The 25,138-nt window shown below is 37.5% G+C and overlaps 1 protein-coding gene across 4 annotated transcripts in view; it reads left to right on the top strand.

The window, feature by feature from the left end:
- Positions 1-25,138, top strand: part of CNTRL (centriolin) — a 101,910-nt gene that overhangs the window by 27,662 nt on the left and 49,110 nt on the right. For 3 of the 4 annotated variants that reach the window (XM_062207647.1, XM_062207646.1, XM_062207648.1), the window contains exons 8-15: positions 5,126-5,245; positions 6,037-6,259; positions 7,582-7,691; positions 10,454-10,648; positions 14,585-14,738; positions 15,706-15,926; positions 21,238-21,414; positions 24,325-24,459. In XM_062207647.1, coding sequence (XP_062063631.1) covers positions 5,126-5,245; positions 6,037-6,259; positions 7,582-7,691; positions 10,454-10,648; positions 14,585-14,738; positions 15,706-15,926; positions 21,238-21,414; positions 24,325-24,459 — 1,335 coding nt within the window. Of the gene's footprint in view, positions 1-5,125; positions 5,246-6,036; positions 6,260-7,581; positions 7,692-10,453; positions 10,649-12,511; positions 12,687-14,584; positions 14,739-15,705; positions 15,927-21,237; positions 21,415-24,324; positions 24,460-25,138 lie in introns of those variants that run through there. The other variant, XM_062207649.1, reaches the window with a different exon arrangement.

The following is a 25,138-nucleotide window of genomic DNA, read 5'->3' as shown; positions in this document are numbered from 1 at the left end:
ATGTATTATATAACTAACAGAATCTTAGGTATAGTTATCCTATTTTTCCTATTTTCCATCTCCCTTAAGAATTCTGCTTATTATCATTCACTTTTTTTTAAACAAGAAGAAAAGTGTTCTCTCCTTTTCCAGAGAAGAAAGTTAACTTTGAAATATGAATTCTTAAGTACTTCCTCTCTGTACTCCTTCTTGCCTAAGAAAAATGGATATATATATACCAAGGAGACATGCTGGAAACACAAGACAGCTTCCTCAGCTCAGTTATTTAAATATTCAGAGCATTGTGGGCTGCTTCATACATCTCTTATTTGAAAATGGTTTTCAAATATCTCAGCATTATATTAATGATGTTAAAAGATGATTTTCAGTGGTTTTAGATTATATATACTTCTGTTGCTCTCCATTTGAAATAAAGTAGAGCGGATTGATGAGGAATGAAACCAGTGGATAATTATATGGCAGTCAATTTTACTTAAAACTGTGAACTCTTCATGCCATCATATAATATATGTGTTTAAAATACAGAAATAAGAATCAGTCCTTACCATGATACATGTGATCTTTGTGAACCTCTAACAAATTTTCCTGAGTTATAGGTATTTTTGGGAATGTACAGTCCATATTTTATTACTAAGATAAAAGGAACTTTATAATTTCCATATTCTGACACCATGATACGTATTAGTCAGCTCATTAAAAACCTTGGCAAAATGTCACATCTTTAGGCTGGACTGTCTTCTAACTATGGATTGTAGTTACCTAGTTTTCTTTTTTGCTGATTTATAATGTAGATTTATATGTTTGTGCTGTGAATAAATGTGTAAATTACCAATACTGTACTCATTCTTTTCTGGAACTATTTTTGTTAGAACTCAAAATGTGCTCTTCTCAGTGTCGTTTTTACCCTTAGCCATTTAAAACATGTTTATATACAAAATAATGTATGTTTATGTAACAAATTCAGACAACACAAAGGTATACAGTAGAAATGAAAGTCCACTTTTCTGCTACCCTGTTCCTCAGATATTAATATATATTTGTCTTCCCTGCTTATAAAATATATATAATTGCTTAATGAATATGTAACTAAGTCTTTGAATATTTTTGTGATTTTTTAAACAAGGAATTTTACTATATATTATAATCCTGCATCTTGCACAATGTAGTATGTGTGAACTGTTTTTGAGGTCAAAACAATTTAATTTAAATCTTCATTTTTTTTTTTTTAAGATTTATTTTATTTACTTGAAAGAGTTACACAGAGAGAGGAGAGGAAGAGAGAGAGAGAGAGAGAGAGAGAGAGAGGTCTTCCATCCGATGGTTCACTCCCCAATTGGCCGCGACAGCCGGAGCTGCGCCAATCTGAAGCCAGGAGCCAGGAGATTCTTCTGGATCTCCCATGCGGGTGCAGGGGCCCAAACTTGGGCCATCTTCTGCTTCCCCAGGCTATAGCAGAGAGCTGGATCAGAATTGGAGCAGCCAGATCTCGAACCAGCTCCCATAAGGGATGCCGGTGCTTCAGGCCAGGGCGTTAACCCGCTATGCCACAGCACCGGCCCCCAAATCTTCATTCTTTTTAAAGTCTGTTGTGTTCCACCAAATGGATCCTCCATAACTTAGTTAGCCTACTTCTAATTCATGGATTTTTACATTGCTTCCCTCCCCCCTTTTTTTTCGTTTAGAAACAGTACAGAGAAAATCTATGTCTCTGTGTGTGTATGTTTGTGTATAGTGAGCCCTACATATACCTCATGGGTTCTACATTCTCAGATTTAACCAAATGTAAATTGAACATGTTAGGAAAGAAGTTCCACATTTCCTCTTAAACATTACAATATAACAGCTGTTCACACAGCATTTACATTGTATTAGGTATTACAAGTTATCTAAAGATGAGTTAAAGAACACAGAAAGATGTGTGTTATTTTCAGACACTGTGCCTTTATATAAGGGCCCTAAGCATTTGCAAATTTGGTTTGGTGGGGTCCTGGAATGAAACCTCCATAGGTACTGAGGGATGAATGTATACACACACATACCATTTGCACTCATAACTAATATTTCTTTGCTATAAATCAGCACAAATTGAACTACTGTATAATTTGTATTTAAAATTTTGATCTATGTTAATATATACTTCAGGAAGCCAATAATCAGTTTATACTTCACAGCAATGAGTAAAAGTGTCCAATTTCCAACTGGATATTGTTAATTTCAACTTGTAGGATAAGGAAAAAAAGCCATTGTTTTAATTTTTTTTTAGTTATTGGAGAGTTGAGTATTACATATGTATTTGTTGATTTTTTTGTATTTCTTCTTTAAAGTTCCAGTTTGTGTTCTTTTCCCTATTCCGTTATTCCATTGGAATATTACACGTTTAAAAAAAATTCTAGGCCTTACTCTAAGAGCTTATATTTGAAAACCATTTTCTATTATCCTTAGCAGCATCTACAAACATATGGTGTTTTCCGGTTTTATAAAGCTAATAATTGCTCATGCATTTAGGCTATTTAATTTGTAAAAGAAAAGTAGCATTGAAGTAAGTCTTCCTGTGACCACTTAAACCATAATAATGCCCCAGTCCTCCACCAACTGAATTTACTCTTTGCTCTTTTGCGAGTTATTTAATAACTGTCTTTCCATTTCCTTATTTTTAAAATGAATATGATTTACCTGTCTTGCCAGCCTCATAGAGTTGTATTTAATGAGGTAATGAATGTGAAAATGTTTTGAAATGAATCAAACTTAAGTAATAGGAGGTGGCAAATCTATAACTCATAGAATGACAATAAAATATGTCCATGTAAAATAATGCAAGTATTAGTAAGTATTTCTTCCTGTGGTAAGTGGTAAGTTGTCAGGAAAGATTGGCTTGTATTACGATAAATTAACTCTCCAGAGTTCTCCAGGTGACAGTATCTGTTTGCTTCTTTTTCCTTTTAGTGCTTGTCTTGGTTTCTTGCAGGCTTTTTGCTGATTCTTTGTTCTTCCTTAAAGGTAGTTCCTTCAGGGCTGAACCACACACTGTGTTTTTCATGGTTTGCATGACATCCTGTATTAATGTTTGTTTACATTTTAAGTTTGAAATTGCTTGCCTCTTCAGGAAATGTGCTTGTGTGTATGCATTTTATTTTATTACACATAGGAAAGCAAATTTGAGTGTGGGGAAAAGCATTGGAGTTATTTTTCCTGTTGGTAAATATGTTAATTGCAGTCACCTCTTGATTCTCTACAGTCAGTACTACAGCCAGCCTACTTTCTGGTTCCTTAGACTCTTTATTTGCTCTCACTTAAGCATATGTTCAATAGACATTTATTGAGTACTTGCTATATGCTAACCCTAGGGCTATAAAAAGTCAAAAGTACCTTGAAATGCATAGATTATTTGGGGAGAGAAATTTAGGATTAGTTGACAGTATTGTTTGTGAGCTTTTTCTTGAGAGTTAGGGACTTCTGAGCATTCATTGAAGATATCAAAGTGGGTAGTGTGCTAGGCACTCTTGAGCAGGACTTCAAAGGCAGCATGGTACAATAGGCAGAGTGTTAGATTTGAAACCAGGAGACTTAGTGAACTCTACCTCTTGCACTACCAGCCTTGCTACTTGGCAGATTATTTAACCTCTCTGTGCAACTTATCATGGAGTAGAGTGGTTGTAATGATTTGGCGAGATAGTATATTTAAAGTAGTTGGCACAGTGTCTGGCACACGGTGAGTACTCAGATCAGTTACTTGTTATCCAAGCTAGCATTTCTTTCATTTTGACAGATAACCAGGAGGTGACTGTAAGCTAAATAATGCACGACTTTGATTTCCTGGATCTTGTAAAGTATTCTTGCTTGTTTATGTTTTATTCTCTTCAGCTTGCATTTTTATATTTATGAAATTTTACTGCATGTTTTTATCTGATCTCTACTATCAGGCACTAGGGGGAAAAAAAAAAAAAAAACCCAAACCACAAAAATCACTTAGTGGACCTTTGAAATGAACTCAAAGTGTTGGTTTAGTGGAACAATCATTAGTACTGGCAGTTAGTTCAGTATCTAGCCCCTGCTACTAATCTTAATGTGTAACTTTTGACAAGTCAAGTCACCAGTCTGAGACTCAGGTCCTATATAGATTCAGATAATTATGTTGGGTGATTTCTTATTTTCTTCCAGTTTCAAATTTCTTAAAAATAAAAAGTTACAGTAGAATTATTTCATTAAAAATAAATATTAGAGGCTGGTGTTATGGTGCAGTAGGTTAAACTGCAGTTTATAATGCCAGTATCCCATATGGGAGTGCAGGTTCAAGTTCCACCTGATCTGCTTCCAATCCAGCTTCCTGCCAATGTGCCTGGGAAGGCAGTGGAAGATGACTCAAGTCACCAATTGGGCCCATGTTGGTCCATGCACCCACGTGGGAGACCAGGATTGGAGTCCTGGCTCCTGACTTCACCTGGCCCAAACCTAGCTATTGTGACCACTTAGGGAGTAAATCAGTGGATGGAAACTTTCTTTCCAACTCTCTGTCACTCTGCCTTTCCAAATAAATAAATCTTTTTTAAAAGTTTAGTATTACATATTTGGATCTGATTGAATTTATTCACATTCCTTGCCGTCTGTTACAAAGAATAATATCATGCACTCTTGAAACTGAAATGTCTGTAGACTACAGCACTAACAGTACAACTAGAACCACTTTTTCACTCCTCCTTTTCATTGCTCTGTAATGAATATCAAATATCATTACTCCAGTGATTTGAAGCTGTCATTAAAATTAAAGAGTAAGTTAGAGTTAACACTAATTGTTGAAAGTTGAGAAACAGATATTAAGTAGCCAGTTACTTTAAAATGATTGGTTATTTTCTTGTTTAGATAAAACACTAAGATGTTTATTCACAATATGCTAAAATAGAATATAAACTTCAAAGGTCTTTTATGTGATCTCTTATGAAATAATGGTTTTGTATTTCATTTTTTATAATACTTTAGAACTAAGATAAAGTACTTTGAATGTTGTGGGTTTTTTGCTGTGGTATTTTTAAAAATCAAATTTTTAGTTATGATGAGAACTGGCTGTTATTCTACCTTGATACTAACTTACTGATCCTTCGTGTTGTCTCATATTAAATTGGGCCAATAGCTAAAACAGAAGACCATGGAACTAACACGAGCATGTCAGAAGCAATATGAGCTAGAACAGGAATTGGCCTTTTATAAAATTGATGCTAAATTTGAGCCACTAAATTATTATCCATCAGAGGTGAGTTATTTTTAATTTATTAGTAATCCAAAGTTAAAGCCAACATAGGGTGGAGTGGGGTGGAGAGGGCAGGTATTAGGGACAGTTCAAAGGATTTTGTCAATAACCAGTCTACTTTCTTTTGATGAGGGCATCTGCAGAATAAACTCTGTTCCATTAATTATTCTTCCTAGTGAATTAGAACAATGTCTTTGGGAGGTAGAAAGCCCCAATAGAATCTTTGCACCCAGCCATACCCATAACCAAAAGCAGCCATGTAACCTTTAGTGTCCTCACTGGTTGATCAGCTCCTTTAAGTCCACACTTCCAGAAAAAGTACTTCTGTGCCATGAAATAGTCATCTCCCTACAGAGTCTGTTCAGTAACCACTGGATTAGTTGGCATTATTGGGACAGTTGCCTTATGTGCCACTACAACAGGGGAACTAACTACTCAACTTCTGAGAGCCTATGACTCCAGCCAATATCATATGTTACTTAATTTTTTAAAATTCAATTTTTAAAATATATTTGAGATTTAACTTATATCAGCTAAGAAATGTAAAGCACTCAAATTTCTGATTTGAGAGATTAAGCCATGCTAAAAATCATATAACTAGATAGTTCTTTAATCAACCCAAGCTTTCAGTCTTTCTTGGCAAATAATATATATTTTCAGCTTCTAGGCATGTCAGATTAATGTAAGTTTAGGCAATTCTGGATTATGTTTACCACTAGTGAAATTAATAATGTTATTTGACTACTTGAAAGTTACTTATTAAATCACAAATTGTTAATTTATTTTGCTTTTAGTATGTTGAAATTGATAAAGCCCCAGATGAAAGCCCTTACATTGGCAAATCTAGGTACAAGAGGAATATGTTTGCTACGGAGAGTTACATTGTCCATAATGCAGTACAGATGAAGATGATGGAGCCACGTGAAGGAGAACAACTTAGAAATGAACATATGAACCTAAGAGCCCATTCACCACTGGATATACAACTAGAGGACAAAGGGGAAAAAATAAGCACAGGTTAAAAAGAGTTGTTTTAAATCCTTTAAAAATATAAAAGATTGAATATATAGGCCAATTTTGTTTTCTGTCTTTAGGTTAAATATGCTGATGGTATTGTATTGCTGTGTACATGAGAAGTCTAAAACAAAAGTAGTGGTTCATTGGACATTATTTTTTAATGATTCCAATTAATAGTTGAGAATGGGGTTTTTGACAGGAATTTGATGGCATTGTGTCCTGGGTATCTAAGAATGCTTAAATCCCATTCTGCCATCAGGCATTGGAGCTATACATTCAAGGGCATGATTAGTAGTAATTGAAACAAGCAAAAGTAATGTATTGATTATTATGCATGCAGCCAAAACTTAAAGGAGTGCTTTGGTTGAGCTGGAACAGGGCACTCCTCTTGGGTGCGGGCCTAAGGCTGATGTCTGACTCTTCCTGACAGGTCCCACACTTCTCCTCCCCAAAAGGAATCTTACCACCTCTGTAAAGTCACTTGAGACACTGTAGAGATTCTGCCAATGCAAACTTTGATTCCATTTACCTAGTCAGCTGCATGGATATAGAAGACAGAGAAAGAAGTTCATGCATCCCACTAGCAATCGTGGTCTGCTGTCACGCTCTCACCAGTCATCTTAACAGCTCATCTCGCCTGGATGGGTTGCTAAATGAAGGGCATGGAAGGCCAGCAGAGGTTGACTTGGTTAAGGGAGAGAGGGAACTTCGTTCTCCTTCCCCACATATACTTTATGCAAGGCTCCAGAGGGGAAGGCAGAAATAGACTGCTCCGTGTGCTAAATAGCTTCAAAGTGCTTATCATTTTATAGAGAGAAGGAGAGTGAGATCTAGAATTCGAGGTAGAAGGTGGTTGATTTGAGAGCTCATCTAGTTGGAAGAGGTTGCTTAGTAGTGAATCTCTAAGGCAGAATCTCATCCTTAAGCACTTGCTTCTAATACACTAATACAGGGTTTTTGTTTTCATTTTTAATGCCCTTGATTTAATTATAACTAGTGATATGCAAAGTGCATATTTTGCAATAAAATCTTTCTCAGTAGGGTTCACTACTGTTGGGAATATTGAGTAAAACCTCTTTTGTATTAAGACATAAACAAATAAATAGACCAGTTATAGCTCTGTAACATATCATGAAACAGTTTATTCAAGAGATTCAATAGAGATGAAAGCATTCATAAATAATTACTTTTTAAAATTTCTATACTCTGTAATGATAGAATATAATTTGGGGAAGAGGTTATTGAAAAGAAGGGAAATCTGGTAGAATTTCAGAATTTAAGGTGTTTCTTGTGTGTATGTGATCATTTTTTAAAATTTGCAGCACAAACTCGACTGTCACAACTGCAGGATGAAATAGAAAAGGCTGAACAAAAAATTTTAAGAGCTACTGAAGAATTTAAGCAACTGGAAGAAGCCATCCAACTAAAAAAAGTATGTAAAAGCAAAGCAACAATGCCACGAGGAAATGAAAAAATGAAATGTGTTTTCCCTTTTATATCCATGGGGAACCATTTTTAAATCAGTGCTGCCTAATTAATTGTGGAATGATAAATTTCAGAGTCAAATATGGTTCTAAGATCCCCCAATTATATTTCCTTTACATTCATGATGATATCCTGTTAGCATTTATAAAGTATATAGAAATATATTACTTTGCAAAAATATGTGTTCTCTCTACTATATTAGTGCAAATGAATACTCCAGGAAGTTCATTTCTAATATATCTCTTCTAATTAATTAAACCCCCCTCCTTAAGATCTAGGGACCTAGATTAAGAACAAGAAGATATCTCTATTAAAGTACAGACATTATCAAACACAAGCAAAGAAAAGAAAATATGGTATACATACAGATCAAAAATGTGTAACATACTCTCAGAAATTACTGACGTGTCATAAGAAAGTCAGGAGCTCAAACCTATGACATAATTGTATAGGGAGAAAAGTTAAAAAGGAATTGTTTCAACATTTTCTTTTTTAACTGTGTTAAAGTTTTTGGCTATGTACAACTTATAACAATCAGTATTTCAAAATTATGATGGCAATTGCATTCATAACATAATACGTAGAACAAGAATATGAAGCCAAAATTGTATGTTTTTTAAAAGATACACTCTATTACTTTCAGATTATATAGTAAATAGAAATTGATTGGTGTTTATTGTAAGCTTACTGTATGTCATCACGGGCTATACTGGGCCATGAGTAGTGAGAAAAACACTCCTGTATCTCTCTCTCATGCGCAGGATTGTATGTGAAATAGATAAATGGTTTAAAAGTGGAAAAGATACATAAAGAGCATCAGTGTTGTAGGAAAGGCACAGAAAATGGCAGATACTAGAATTTAGGTTGTGAGAATGAAGGTCTCTGTGAGGAGGTGGCCTTGAAGCTGACACCCAAGGGCTGTGGAGAAGCCAGTGACACAGAGATGGAGTTCTAAAGAGTATTCAGGCAGAGGTGACTGTGTGCCAAGCCTTTAGACTACAGGTGCCCTGCAGCATGAGGTAAGGTATACTGGAAGATGAAGTCATGAGTTTAAGGATTATGCTTCACAAGCCATTTTCAGGAGTTTAGCTTTATTTTACTGCAGTGGGGAACCTTTGGAGGGTTTTAAATAGAGACTGGCTGATCCTATTTGTCAAACATCACTTTGGCTACTCCTTGCAAGTAAACTGGGGTGAGGGAGATGGAGAGGATGGCGATGTAAGTATCTGTTTAGAGGTTGGTAGTTCAGACAAGAGATGATCATGTCTCGTACCAGCCAGTGAGGTGATGATGGCTAGGGAGAGAACTCTGTCTGATTTTAAGGAAGATTGACAGGACTTGAAAATGGATTGAAAGTGGGAGATGAAGTGGTGAGAATTATCAAGATGGTTTTAGTCATTAAGTAACAATATTTTGATAGCAGTAACCAAATCTTTACATAGATTGATGTTAATATATGTAACATACATAATTTTAGAATAAATGCATGCTTATAAGATATATTGGGGGAAAGTAGTTATTTTATATGAGTGACTATAAGCCTAAATTTTTCTTCACACTGTTTGACGTGTTAAGAAAGGTAAACTTCACGGTGCGCCGGCCGCAGCGCGCTACCGCGGCGGCCATTAGAGGGTGAACCAACGGCAAAGGAAGACCTTTCTCTCTGTCTCTCTCTCTCTCTGTCCACTCTGCCTGTCAAAAATAAAAAAAATAATAAAAAAATAAATAAATAAATAAATAAATAAAATAAAATAAAGAAAGGTAAACTTCAGCCTGCTGCTTATTCAGTAAAATAAAAATTTTAATTTAATGACAGTTTACTATATTTTACAGCTCTGTAGTATGAGGTGACTTTACTGATGAAATTTTAAAAAAATTTTTTCTGATTATAAACAAATTGTGATTAGAGAGCATCACATAGTTATCAATATTTTATCTCCTTCCAGTATTTTATCTGCATCTCTTCTTTTTTACGCTTCTATATAGATTTTTGAGAAACATTTCTACATTAGTATAAATATCTCTGCTGGAGCCAGCATTGTGGTACAGCAGGTTAAGCTACTGCTTGTAATGCTGGCATCCTAAATCGGAGTACAGTTCAAGTCCCTGCAGCTCTGCTTCTGATCTTGCTTTCTGCTAATGTGTCAGCAGTCAGAATTTATTGGTCAGTTATCTTCACTTGTAAACTCACTAGGAAACTGTAGTTAATAAAGACTCATTAGGAAAGTGTAATCAGTGAAATTGTCTTTAGAGTCACATAACATCGAGGTTCCTTAACCATCTAGTATGACTTTGGGCAAGTAATTTAAATTTTCATGATTCAGTTTCCTTATCTGTAAAATTGGGATAAATATACTTTCTATCTTATGTTTTGAATATTAAAGTATTTACCTAGTAAGTGCTCTGTGAAATAAGCTATCATTAATGTCATGATTATTATTGATATTTTACAAGTTGCTTATCCCAGAATGACTTCATTTGTATCTGCTATTAAATTATTGGTTTTTATCATAAAATAAAAATATCTACATATAATCATTAAAATAAAAGATATGCCAGGCAACTAAATAACTTCCATATTGTATTTTTATTTTAAAAAACTGATAGAACATAGGATACTTTTTAAGTTGTAGAAGTTGTCTTTGTGAATCAGTGTTGCTATCCTCTTAATTACGTTGTTATTTATGTAATGGGTGTGGGGGGGTTTAGATTTCAGAAGCAGAGAAGGACCTCCTTTTCAAGCAGTTGAGTGGTAGAATACAACTTGTAAATAAATTACGCCAGGAAGCTATGGATCTGGAAGTGCAGATGGAAAAGCAAAGGCAAGATATTGCTGAAAAGCAGGAGGAGATCAATGACCTGCAAATGGCCATAGATAACCTGGATTCCAAAGATCCAAAGCATGTAAGTAAATTAAGACATTGTTGACTTGTTCTACATAAGGATAGATAGTACACAGCTCATCATTGTTAATAGCAGAATCCTTTCTGAAAATCTCTCTCAGTTTGATGCACAAATTTAGGGGGTGTGTGTGTGTACATTATATGTGTGAATATGCACATATGTGCATATATATACACAAACACATATATGAAATGTGTTTTTAAAAACCTAGGATTTGAAGGAGGTAGCTTTCAGTAAATGATGACTGCATGTTTCACTTATTACTGTATTGCAAAGCAAGAGAAACCATTTCCAAGAAACCTCTTCATATTTCTCCTTTCCTTACCATTTTTTCTTTTTTCTTAAAAGCTGAAGAAGTTCAGGGTCTTTTCCTACATCTTTAATCCTTTATGCAAACATCCCACTAAAGCTATTTGTTTTGTCCTTTAAAAATAAACTGTTTCTGCGGAGTATATCTTCCTAAGATGTAATCAGGTGTGGTCAGAGAGTCAGGCTCTTGTCTCTTGTCTTCCCTGAGAAGTCTTTCTCTAGTGGCTTATATCTTAGCTCATATTACTAAAATTCAATTAAAAATATTTTCTACATATTTTCCTGGTATATTTTGGATCTCTGTATTCACAGAAATCATAGAATTTAACATGGTAAAGACAGTTCACCATAATTGCTTATTAAGTACTTGACAAGTAATTTAATTATTCCTTTAAGCATTTTAGTAAAATCTACATTTAGGTGGGCCAGGTAATTTGATTAAAGTTTACTGCATCATCATAGATATAAGCTCTTTATAACAAAAACCTAAGACTTAGTAAAATTGAACCCATAGGTGATCTTGATTATTTTAAAGAATTTTTGTTGCATGAAAAATAGCAGATTTTAAGTAGTATAAAGTATCATCTGGTCATTCATATTTCACTTTATTGAATTTATTTGTTTAGAACCTTTAACAAAACCAAAAAGGAAATTTAAGTGTAGTTTCTGTGTTGCACCCCCACTAACACAGACTGATTTTAGCTGCCTTCAAAAACTTGTACACCATTCCTATGTCTTATTTAGCTCATTATACATTATATAAAGTGTGAGCCTTTTGGTGAAAGAGAAGAACTCTAGAGAGCAGTCCCTGCCTATTTTTTGAGAAATGTAGATAGACTTTAATTTTTTATTATCTAATCATATGAAATTTCTTCTTGAAATGCAAACAGAATCTGAAAGTAAAGGCATGACTCTGATGACAGATAGAAAACAAACATATTAAGTGCCCATAATATGTCTTATTGTGCCAAATGTTTTGCATATGCTGATGAGGTACTTTATTTTATCCTAGCAGCCATATGAAATTGGTGGCATTCTTGCTTTTTCCCCCTCTTTGCAAAGAATGAAAATGTGATTTAGAAGGAGTAAGTGATTTGCCTCAATGCCTCCTTTTAGGAGGAGGCCTAGCCCTTGCTGAAACTACTGTAGTGACCTTCTCACAAAGGAATTAAGAGGTCTAAACAAGAGATTATTTAAAATTAGCCCAGAACCAAGTCTACTCAGGTTTTCAACAAATCTAACTAGATTTGAAAATGAAGCATTCTTTACAAAAGAAAAAAAAATCAAATCCCACATCAGTTATAAAACTGTGCATAGCTGGATGCACAAATGTCACAGGGGCAAACGTAATAAAGATTTGTATTGCTCTTCCCTTTCGCCCTATGAAAGCAAAAGATAACCTCTCTAGAGGGAATTAGCCATAGCGATCTGTTGCAGAGTTTGGGCGTGATTGGCCCTCGGGAGCTTCCTGTGTTATGATTTAAAGCACGACGGGTGGGGCCTGCCCGCAAAGCCTGCTGGCGATTGGACGGGCTCGACTGTCACTCACTCCCCTCCGGGAATGTGGTTGAAGGCTCAACGAAATTACAGAGGCTCGGAGGCGCTTGCAAAAATGTGGCTGTCAGAGAGGGAAGTACACATGAATTTGAAGACAGCATTAGAAAGCGTTCCGCCCACAATTTCTCTCTTCTCAGCGGCTCAGTTTTAACAGGACAAATTCTAAGTTAAGGTATGATCATTTTTCTGTCTCTCGCTGTACAAAGGACTTAAAAGGAGGAGGAGTCAGAGTTGTAAGTTCCTGTTTTTACAATAACTCTTTTGTGAGTTCTGTGGTAGTGGAAATCACTGAATATACTTTTGTTCCCATGTGTTTAATGTACATCATTGAACCATACTTTGGTACTGCTTATTAGAGATTTCAGTGGAATTTTTATGGTGAACTTTAAAGATTTATTGATACAGATATGAGTGCAGTCTTTTTTTTAAAAAAAAATTATTTCTTGAGCCATAGAAATCCTAAATTAACTTATAATGTAAACTGTTATCTGCAGTTAACTTTTTGGAAAGATTTCAGCTGGGTGTTTTGGTAGGGTAGAGAGTAATTTTGAAAATCTCATCAAGTTTTACCAGTAGCAAATTAAAAATTTTCTAATCAAGCTGCTGCTCAAAATGAAGAGGCTTTTCTTTCTGTATTTGGGAGAAGCAGATATCTCAAACTGAGACTCTTTTGTAATCAAATGGCCCTCAGATTTGTGAACCTTGATATTCATTGTTCAGACTCTGATAACTTTCTCCTCCTTTATTACTCTGTTCCTCTGGTCCATTGCCGGAGCCCAGAGGCTGTGAGTGGGAGGGCAGAGAGTCTCCTGGGAACTATTTGTCTCCACTTGAACGTTGCCTGGGCAGGTCTTTTGATGGGTCTGAGATTCAGTTTTCTCCTGGGTGAAAGGAAAGGTTAGACTAGATCATTGACTCTCATTTTGTTTTCTTTGGCACACCTGAGAACTATCTGCTCCTTTCAGTTAACGATGGCTCTACAATGTGGTGACAGGGTGTGTGGGTGTGTGAAAGCCCTGTTTTCCACCCGGAGCTTGTGTAGTAGTACAAGAGTGTGCCTCCTTGTGATCCTCCATTTTGAGACTTACTGGGCTGATTGGTGTTTGAGGTCCCTTCTCAGTTTCTAGTTTATTAAATGTGAAAGCAAAATGTTAGTCTGTATATGAGACTGAAAATACACTTGAATTTCAAGTATATTTATTTTGTGTTTTCCCCCAACCTTTGTTTTAAAAACTACATTTAATGTATTTTATCAGAGTAAAAAGACATTACTTATCTTTTATACAAGCGTTTTTAATTTTTTAAAAATGTAATCCTTCCACCTAGATAAAATTCTTGTTAAAATTTTGGAATATACTTTATAAAATCTTATTCTATAGCCATATGTCAACATAATCAGTTAACCTTTTGGAAATCTTTTTTAAAGACACACTTTAATGCAGTGCAAATGACTAAACATGACTATATTACCTACTGGGTACACCCTTGGAAAAATCACTGAACCTTTTTGATGCTCATTTTCTCATCTGTAAAATGGAGGTGATTCCCACCACTAGTTAACCTGAGGTTTAAGTGAAATCTACTCATATGGAAGCAATACAGTGCCTGATACAAAAATTTTACTTACTTTTTTTTTAAAGATTTATTTACTTATTTGAAAGTCAGAGTTACACAGAGGGAGAGGAAGAGAGAGCGAGAGAGAGAAAGAGAGAGAGAGAGGTCTTCCATCTGCTGGTTTACTCCCCAATTGGCTGCAATGGCCGGAGCTGTGCTGATCCGGAGCCAGGAGCTTCTGCTGGGTCTCCCACACAGGTGCAGGGACCCAAACACTTGGGCCATCTTCTACTGCTTTCCCAGGCCATAGCAGAGAGCTGGATTGGAAATGGAGCAGCCGGGTCTTAAACCGGCGCGCCCATATGGGATGCGGGCGCTTCAGGCCAGGCCTTAACCTGCTGCACCATAGTGCCGGCCCCACATTGTACTTTCAGTGCTTCCTTTTAAAATGTTTTAAGGATTATTATTTTCAAAAGATTTTAAAGAACTTGAGATTTTGTTTTTGTTTTCAATTAGTCCCATATGAAGGCTCAGAAAAGGGGTAAGGAACAACAGCTTGACATTATGAACAAGCAGTACAAACAACTTGAAAGCCGTTTGGATGAGATACTTTCTAGAATCGCTAAGGAGACTGAAGAGATAAAGGACCTTGAACAACAGCTTACTGAAGGTGAGTTTTAACTATGAGGTAAATCAGTTTCAGCATTAATAAAGATGAGAACCAGACAAGTCTTAATCCCTATATTAGCTAAATACAACTGTTAGTACTACTGTTTGGTAAGGGAAATGTTTGCAAAATATCTACAAGTGCTTAATTAAATTTATTTTCGCTTTGTTTTGTTGCCCTGATGCCTCATGAATCAGTTCATTGCATTTAGACAAGAAGTGTGTACTTGATCATAATGAGCTGTGGCATGTGAGCATTTTCTATGGCATCAAATCCTACCAGAAGAGTCCATCAGCATCAGGGAATTCAGGGTCTAGTTATATGAAGGTTATAGAAAGAATTTTAAGATCTGCTTTTGCAACACAAATTTAATTGTGACATTCCTATGGTAGTGGAAGAGGAAGACCATGGGCTGTAGTGGTGAGAGCCTGGGCTCAGTGTAAAAAGGTTCCAGTCCCTGTTTTGCTGGTATCAGCTGTGTTACCTTGACAGGTTGTTTCTATCTCAGGCATTATCTGTGGGGAGGATTAAATAAGATAATGTACATAAAGCACTGGGCACATATGGGATATGTATATATAAATATATGTATGTATTTTTAAGTCTTCATGTTCCATGTTTATGTGGTCAATCTTGGACTAATCTTGTATATTGAGTGCTTTTTTTGTATTTAGCAGTAAGAACTCATAGTTTTGCTGCACATTTAAAATTTTTATTTATAAATAATTTAAATGTTTTACAGAATGAATCAGTCATTTTGTAAGCGTTTCCCTTGAATTATATACTGTTTTTATTGTATACCTTTTTAATGTTCCTGTACTGTGCATAATAGGAAGACAATTATCATTGTATCTTGAAAAGAAAACTAACACAGGAAATAACTAAAAGCTTAGACTTCTTGGCTACTAACAAATAGCTAAAAAGACAATGCAGTATTTATACCTTCTTACCCTTTATCCATCATGTGTAGGCCAAATAGCAGCAAATGAAGCCCTGAAGAAGGACTTAGAAGGTGTCATCAGTGGGTTGCAGGAATACCTGGGGGCTGTGAAAAGCCAGGCAACTCAGGCCCAGAATGAATGCAGGAAGCTACAGGATGAAAAAGAGACATTGATGCAGAGATTGACCCAAGTCGAGCAGGAAAGGGACCAGCTGGAAATAGTGGCCATGGATGCAGAAAATATGAGGAAGGTATGACTTATTTCTTCCTGCCCATTCTCCTGAGCTTCAGAAGTAGCTGATTGTTCCAGTTAAGTTAGCTAAAGGAGTTAGTGGCAGTGCAGCTGTAGGGGGCAAGAAATGTTAGCAGCTTTGTGGTGCTTTTCTTCTTTTCAAAGGTCGGGTTTTCTCCTTCATCTTTTACTGTGATACATTTGGAATCATTATTTTTTCTGTAGCTAAGAAAAGGAAAATTATTTTAGCTGTATTTTTTTTCTCTCTTCCTTCTTATTTATTTTTTATAAAAAGCTTTTATTTAATAAATATAAATTTCATAGGTACAGCTTTTGGATTATAGCAGTTCTTACCCCCCATACCCGCCCTCCCACCCCCAAACCGTCCCACCTCCTACTCCCTCTCCCATCTCATTCTTTGTTAAGATTCATTTTTAATTATCTTTATGTACAGAAGATTAACGGTATACCAAGTGAAAATTTCAACAGTTTGCACCCACGCAGACACACAAAGTATGAAGTACTGTTTGAAGACAAGTTTTACCATTAATTCTCATAGTGCAGCTCATTAAAGACGGAGGTCCTACATGGGGAGCAAGTGCACAGTGACTCCTGTTGTTGATTTAACAATTGACACTCTTATTTATGACGTCAGTGATCACCCGAGGCTCTTGTCATGAGCTGCCAAGGCTATGGACGTCTCTCTCTTTTTTTTTTTTTTTAAAGATTTATTTATTTATTTGAAAGAGTTACAGAGAGAGGTAGAGACAGAAAGAGAGGTCTTCCATTCACTGGTTCAGTCCCCAAATGGCTGCAACGGCTGGAGCTGAGCCGATCTGAAGCCAGGAGCCAGGAGCTTCCTCCAGGTCTCCCACGTGAGTGCAGGGGCCCAAGGACTTGAGCCATCTTCTACTGCCTCCCCAGGCCATAGCAGAGAGCTGGATCAGCAGTAGAGCAGCCAGCACCCATATGTGATGTTGGCACTTCAGGCTGGGGCTTTAACCCACTATGCCACAGCTCCAGCCCGGTTGAAGCCTCCTGAGTCCACAAACTCCGACATTATTTAGAGAGGGCCATAGTCAAAGTGGAAGTTCTGTCCTCCCTTCAGAGAAAGGTCCCTCCTTCTTTGATGGCCCCTTCTTTCCACTGGGATCTCACAGAGATCTTTCACGTAGGTCATTTTTTGCCACAGTGTCTTGGCTTTCCATGCTTGAAATGCTCTCATGGGCTTTTCAGCTAGATCCGAATGCCTTAAGGGCTGATTCTGAGGCCAGAGTATTTAGCTGTATTTCTATCCCTGAAAGGTATCCTTGTAAATAACTATAAAGAATATCAAATTTTAACCATTACAAATGATGTATTAAATCTTAATATTAATTGTTTGGCAAAATTAAGCACAGTACATTCTTATTCCTGTTATTGCTTGATAATTTTGACATTATTTTACAGCTAACAAGACAGTGTTGTAAATTATGCCTTTCTGTACCTAATTTGTTTGGAGATTTCACTTGCTCTGTTTTAGTTTGGCAAACTTTATAATGCAAGGGAAATGTAGGTTCCAAAATTTCATATTAAGGAGGGCTGACTCCAGAAATTAAATTAATATATTTTAATATTATAAAATTTCTCATGCATATAAAAAGTATCAAAATTATATTTGAGGGATATGGTCAGAATGGTGCTTGGGACACCTGCATCCCATAACAGAGTGCCTAGGTTTGAGTCCCAGCTCCACTTGCAATTCCAGTTTCCTGCTGGTGCACACCCTGGGAGGCAACAATGGCTCAAATACTTGGGTCCCTGAAATCAACAAGGGAGACCCAAATTGAATTTCGGTCTCCTGGCTTCAGCCTGGCCCAGCCCTGGCTGTTGTGGCATTTAGGGAATGAATCAGTGGATGAAAGATAAAATTTCTCCCCTTTTTAAATAATAAATATTTAAGAAAATATATATTTTACATCATGTACTCACAATTCAGCTTAAGAAGTGAAACACTGAGGGGCCAGTGCTGTGGTGTAGCAGGTAAGGCTGCCGCCTGCAGTGCTAGCATCTCATTTGGGCACCGGTTCAAGTCCTGGCTGCTCCACTTGTGATCCAGCTCTCTGCTATGGGAAAGCAGTGGAAGATGGCCCAGGTGCTGCATAGGAGACCTGAAAGAAGCTCCTGGCTTCAGATTGGTGTGGCTACAGCTGTTGCAGGCAACTGGGGAGTGAAGGAAGACCTCTCTCTCTCTCTTTCTCTCTGTGTAACTCACTTTCAAGTAAATAAATAAATCTAAAAAATAAAAAAGAAAAAAGAAATGAAACACTGCTAATGTATTTGAAAACCTCTGTATGTCTCCTTCCAGAGGTAACAGAATCCTAAATGTGGTTCTTATTTCCCTGCGTGTCTATTCTTTTATTATTTGTGTAAACATCTATAATTAATATGCAGTATCATCTTCCATGATTTTAAGACTTATTTAAGATATCATAGTATATATATTCTTTGGCCACTTCCTTTCTTCCTTTATTCTCTCATTTTTTGTGTAGCTTTACTTAATTTTATTGATGTATGGAGTTTCCCATTATATGTATATGACACACATTTGTCATTTATTCAGTCTCCTTTTAGGCATTTAGGTGGTACCCAGTCTTTGCTAGCAAGAGCAGTGCTGGGCCTAACGTTCTCATACACTCCTTGAGCATGAGGACTTAGGGTCACAGTTAAAGAGTGAGTCAGAGAGGATGTGCATCCTAATTAACATCACTATATATTGTCAAATTACTGACCCTAGGATCCTAGCAATCTGTATTCCCCCCAGATATGTGAGGAGCACTGCCATTCTACAATAGCCTGGCCAACACCTTTGTGTTGTCCAACTTTTTTAGGTTTTTACTTTTATTTATTTTTAAAGATTTATTTATTTGAAAGAGTTATACAGAGAAGGAGAGGCAGAGAAAGAGAGAGAAAGTCTTCCATTCTCTGGTTTACTCCAATTGGCTATAGTGGCTGGAGATGCACCGATCCGAAGCCAGGAGCCAGGAGCTTCTTCTAGGTCTCCCATGCAAGTGCAGGGACCCAAGGACTTGAGCCATATTCTGCTTTCCTGGGCCATAGCAGAGAGCTGGATCGGAAGTAGAGCAGCCAGGACTCGAGTCAGCACCCACATGGGATGCCAACACTGCAGGCTATGGCTTTACCCGCTACACCACAGCACTGGCCTCCTAAGTTTTTGTTTTTAAATAATTTCAAATTTAACAGGAGAGTTGCAAGAATACTGCAAATAACTCATTATTGGAGCCATCAGTTAATATTTTGCCATATTTAATTTACCTCCCTCTTGTAGCATAATTTTTACATGGTTTTACATACATTTTAGTGATTTTTTTTTTCTGTTTGAGAATTTGTTGTAGACATCATACTGCTTTGCCCTCAATTATTTCAGCATGTGTTGCCTACGAACAAGAACACTGGGCCCAGCACTGTAGTGTAGCAGGTAAAGCCGTGCCTGCGATGCTAGCATCCCATATAGGTACTGGTTCAAGTCCAGGCAAGCTATTCCACTTTTGGTCCAGCTCTCTGATAATGCACCTGGAAAAGCAGTGGAAGATGGCCCAAGTGTTTGGGCCCCTGCACCCAAATGGGAGACTGAGAAGAAACTCCTAACTCCTGGCTTTAGATTGGCTCAGCTCTGGCTGTTGCAGCCTTTTGGAAAGTGAACCAATGAATGGAAGATCTCTCTCTCTGTAACTCTACCTTTCAAATGAATAGATATTTCTTTAAAAAAAAAAAAGCAAGAACATTTTCTAACATAAACAGTAATTTTCAAATTCAGGAAATAAATATTTCATCAGACTTAATGTTTGCCAAGCTAAGTTTTAAGTGGTATCTTTTCTTCCACCTAATATGAATAAAAGTTGAAAGAATAGCTAATTAAATATCTGTGAGCTCTTACATTTAATAAAAGCTTTTGATGTATTTTCTCTCACTTCATAGACACATACCTTTTTTTCCACTGCACATTAGAAAGTTAGACATAATATCATCCCTCCAGCAAACATCTTTTCAAAATACTGATGTTTTCCTACATCACTACAAGAGTTTATTATATCTAGGAAAATTAGCTATAGTTCCCTAGTGTCATTGACTAGCTGAACCATATTTAAAGTTTCCCAGTTGTCCCAAGAATGTCTTATAGTTTGTGTGTGTACACAATCATCTGCTAATTCTGTATATTTTCTCACATTATGGATTTGCCAGATTGTTTCCTCATGGTTTGTTTAATTTGTTCCTCTGTATTCTCTATAAAATATCTTGTTTTTACCTGAATTTTTCTCTAATTACTGGAGAGAGGTTGAGCAGCTTTCATTTGTTTATTTGTCATTCTGGTATTCTCATCAGTGAATTCCTTATTCATATTTTTTGCCCATTTTTCCATTGGATCCTCTGTCCTAATGATTTATAGGAATTATTTCTATATTCTGGATATTTATCCTTTTATATGCAGTATCTGCTTTTCAAGCAAACAGCCCAACTGATTCATATGAGTGGTATTTGGACTATACGTTGGGAAATTCTTTTATAGAAGTTCTTGTTGGAGCCTCCTCTTTAATCCAGAAGAGTTTTATTTACTTCTTTTAAGATCCCAGATAAATGGATGAGAACTATAATGTTTAGTCACAAAAAGCAGATGGACTAAAATGAATCAGAACTGTGGTATGCTAATCACAGTCTACTTATAATCTTGTTAACTAATTTAAGTTACTCTATCATCCTTAATATTAGTGCCAGTCCCATGTTCTTTGAATAAGTGAACATATTGTATGTGGCTTTAATAGAAAGAGTGGGCTTGGAGTCAGAGATCTGGATTCATGGCCTCTTTTCTTAGCTGCTCAGGCCTGTGCATTTACTTACATGTTCATTCTCCAGTTCCTCATTTGTAAAACTCTGCGAGTCACACAGTATCATAAAGACACAATGACATAATGAATGTGAAACCATTTAGTCCAATGTCTGATGAAAAAATAGGCCTGAAATTTTGTCTCTTTTTTTCCTTCCTGTCTTGCTTCTTAGGTTTTCAGACTCATTTAAAGTATCATACAAGTGGTTGTTTTTGAAAGCAACATGCTGGTGGCTTACTGACTTTGATTACATTTAGTCAAGATTCTGCTTGCCAGCTAGGATCAGCACAGCCTGAGGTGTCAGCATATTGCTTTTGAAAACATTCTACAGCAGTCAGAGTGGGCTGACCAGCATTTGGTTTCCAGGCCCCAGTTACTTAGAATGACTTGCAGATGCTTAAGCAGCACAGTGAGGCTTCCGTAGGTGAACACACTGAATCTTTCCAGGAGCTTGCAGAGCTGGAAACTGCCCTCCAGGAGCAGCATGAGGTGAATGCGTCCTTGCAACAGGCTCAAGGAGATCTCGGTGCCTATGAAGCTGAACTAGAGGCTCAGCTGAAAATACGGGATGCTGAAGCCAGCCAGCTCAAGGAAGAGCTGGAAAAGCTCACAAGGTTTACCCAGGTAAGTAGGAGCAGGCAGGCAACTAGAAACTTAGCAGGCTGTCCTTAAGATATCATCCTTTCTTTACCTATATCTTAAGATTAAACACGTTTTAATATAGTGTATATGGAGCAAATGGGCACATTTTTGGAGTTAAGGCATTCTGAGTTCAAATAGCAGCTCTGTGTGAATGTGGGCAACTTAATTTGTGGTTGTGAGCCTCCCAGCCTTTTCCTACTGTGTAGAATGGTTTAAGGTGAAAATAAATGAGATAATGGCCTTGAAAGCATCTTGTAGTTAATATTCAATAAATTCTAATTTTTCTCTCAAAAGAGCTTTAAGAGACTTCTAAGTTGATGTTAAATTTTAGTTTGCTGGGCCTGTTGTGGTGGGACAGCAGATTAAGCTGCCACTTGCAGCACTGGAATCCCGTATCTTGAGTACTGGTTCAAGTCCCAACTGCTATACTTCGAATCTGACTCTCTGCTAATGCACCTTGGAAGGCACAGTGGCTGGCCCAAGTACTTGGGCCCCTAGCACCCATATGGGAGACCCAGATGGAGTTCTGGGCTCCTGGCTTCAGCCTGGACCAGCCCCAGCTGTTGTGACCATTTGAGGAGTAAAGCAATTAATGGAAGATATATATTCTCGCCCTCGCCCTCCCTCTTTGTGTGTGTGTGTGTGTGTACCTCCCTGTATCTATCCCTCTTTGTCACTCTACCTTTCAAATAAGTAAGTCTGAAAAAAAACGTTTTTTAAATTTTGGTTTATGTTTCCTATTATGATTGGCTGAAAGATCTAGTAGTTTATACCTGCAAATTAGAAGAAACACTGTTCATCTAATAAATACCTACTGGTTGACCATTGAAGCCCAGAGGCTATGGATGCTCAAGGAATAGTACTGATGTGGTCATTGACACTGTGTAGAGTCATGGCAACAGTCTAGTAGGTGAAAGGGATGTGAGTGAAAGAAAAAGACATCGTTCTATGGCAGAGAATTAGGTGGTCAGGGAAGCCCACCCTACAGAAATGATGATTCTGCTGCAGCTTGAGGGATGAGTAGGATTTGACCATGCAGATGGGGCAGGAGTGAAGAGAGTAGAGCAAGGGGTGAGTGTTCTAGGCAGAGAAGCAAAGAGAGAGAGAAGAGTGCATTTTCAGTGCTGAAAGCTTACCTGTGGGATGCCAGGAGCAAGAAAAGATGGGGAAGCAGGTGAGAGATAAAGGTGGAAATGTAGGCAGAGGCCAGTTGTGATATATTCATTATCAGATTAGGATGGGCTGCATCTTCTTCCAGGAAGTCCACTCTACCTTTTGCCTTCTGCATTTAGGACTCTACTTTGGTTGCCCTATAATCTCTGCTCAGGGCATCATTTCATCTGTACAGTAATCCCTGTTTAGATTGTCCACGCCCCTGCCAGAGACTCAGAGCTCAGTGAATGCCCATATTGTATCTGCTTGTTTCTGTTTTCTCAGTGTCTGGCATAGGAAAAGAGTCAATGTGTGCATACTGGATGAAAATGAAGTAAAATAACAGTTTTAATCATCTCAGGAGTGCATGAGAATTTATATGATTTTAAAGAGAAAGTAAAAATAGGTCTGGTTTATTGTAGTAATTTTATTGTGTTCATTTGCTTATCAGATATCAATTACTTGCCAATTGTCAGGACTATGTTTCTCAATTCCAAGTTTTATATAATTATAGTTGACAAGATCCAGTCTCAAAAAACAGGACGTTTGGGGAGAACAATTATAATAATAATAAACATATACTTAAATAGTAGTAAGTAAATTTCTAGATGGCATCTCCTTTCAATTCTCTTCCTTTCAAGCTAGTCCTTAATGGCTTGCAATAAATCATCCTTTGTATTTCTGTTGTCCTTCATTTTCTCTCATAAGTTTTGACAAAAAAGTTATAAGAACCTGGTCTTTTCACCAATTCAGTTGGTATTGAGAGAGACACTCCCCCCCTCCCCTGACAGGCTGCCAGGATTGGTTTTCAAACCCCAAATTGACATACGATCTTCTCCTTCTGATCTACAGATCTAAAGATTTCTGATGGGTAAACTTCAGTTACATGATATCACTTGTGAAGCTTGCTAAATGCAAATTCCTGGGCCCAACCCTAGAGCTTCTGACCCATCTAGTCTGAAATGGATTCTAGGCACTTACATTTTTAACAGGCACACCAAATAATTTGATGTAGGCATTTGAGGACCACAGTTTGAGAAATACTAGTCTAAGGGAAGGGAGATGATATTGTTTTAAAGGTAGGTGCTTGTGAGGTGGGCGTTGTGGCATCCCAGGTTCAGCTACCCCTTGGGATGTCGCATATCCCATTTCAGAGTGCCTGTGATTGGATCCCACCTCAGCTTCTTACCAACCTTCCTAGTGATACACATGGGAAGCTGCAGTTGATAGCCCGAGTATTTGGGGCCTTGCCGCTCACGTGGCATACCCAGATGGAGCTCCTGATTCCCAGCCTTGGCCTAACCTGGTCTTGGCTAGTGTGGCATTTGGGGAGTGAATGAGTGGATGGAAGATATTCTCTCCCTCCCTCTCTCTTTCCCCACTCTCCCCCTTCCCTCCCCTTCTCTCGCTCTCCCTCTCTCTATATATCATCCTCCCTCTCTGTTACTCTGCCTTTGAAATAAATAAAAATGAATAAACAAGCATTGTTTTAAAAAGAGATAGGTACTTGGGCTCACCCCCTAAAGATTCTGATTTATCTTGGCCGAATTGGATCTAATGCTTACTGTTTGTTAAGGGTGATAGGCTTAAACAACATATGAAAAAGTTATCTTGGGTTTTTTAAATTTGGGAGCATAGATAAACTGATGGGCCTATGTGTGTCTGGATTAATCTGTACCTTTTTATGGATCACAAATTGTTGTATTTTATACTTCCTGTCATTGCTTCCTATGGCCATAGTTAGAACAGTCCGCCCTTCAAGCAGAACTTGAAAAGGAAAAGAAAGCCCTCAAGGATGCCCTCGGAAAAGTCCAGTTCTCAGAAGAAAAGGAACAAGAGAACAGTGAACTCCGCACAAAACTTAAACAACTGCAGGTAGTTTTATTTTTTAAGAATATATTCTTGGCCAGCGCTGTGGCTCAACAGGCTAATCCTCTGCCTTGCGGCGCCAGCACACCAGGTTCTAGCCCCGGTTGGGGCGCCGGATTCTATCCCGGTTGCCCCTCTTCCAGGCCAGCTCTCTGCTATGGCCCGGGAAGGCAGTGGAGGATGGGCCCCGCACCCGCATGGGAGACCAGGAGAAGCACCTGGCTCCTGGCTTCGGATCAGCACGATGCGCTGGCCGCAGCAGCCATTGGAGGGTGAACCAACGGCAAAGGAAGACCTTTCTCTTTGTCTCTCTCTCTCTCTCACTATCCACTCTGCCTGTCAAAAAAAAAAATATATATATATATATATATGTATTCTTATATAGGACAACCAAAGATGATATCTTTAGGCAGATACTTAACCTACTCTAACACATAGGTAAGCAACTTGAATTATAAGAAAAAAAAAAAAAAAGGGAATTCTGGATAGGGCAGTACCATGGCCTCTATTCCTTTGTGACTGTGGTTCTAAGATGAGTATCTGACCATTCTTTGAGTTGCAAAGGCGAAGGCAGTGTCAGTAATGAACAGTCTACTCTGTAAACTCTTCAGCAAAAGCAATACCTTGCATTTTTCCTACAAGCAGATTTGTCACCAGACTAATCTGAAATCATCAGGTCAGTGCA

This window comes from Lepus europaeus, chromosome 12 (assembly GCF_033115175.1).
Source record: "Lepus europaeus isolate LE1 chromosome 12, mLepTim1.pri, whole genome shotgun sequence".
NCBI lineage: Eukaryota > Metazoa > Chordata > Mammalia > Lagomorpha > Leporidae > Lepus > Lepus europaeus.
This window is presented reverse-complemented; position numbering and strand designations above follow the sequence as displayed.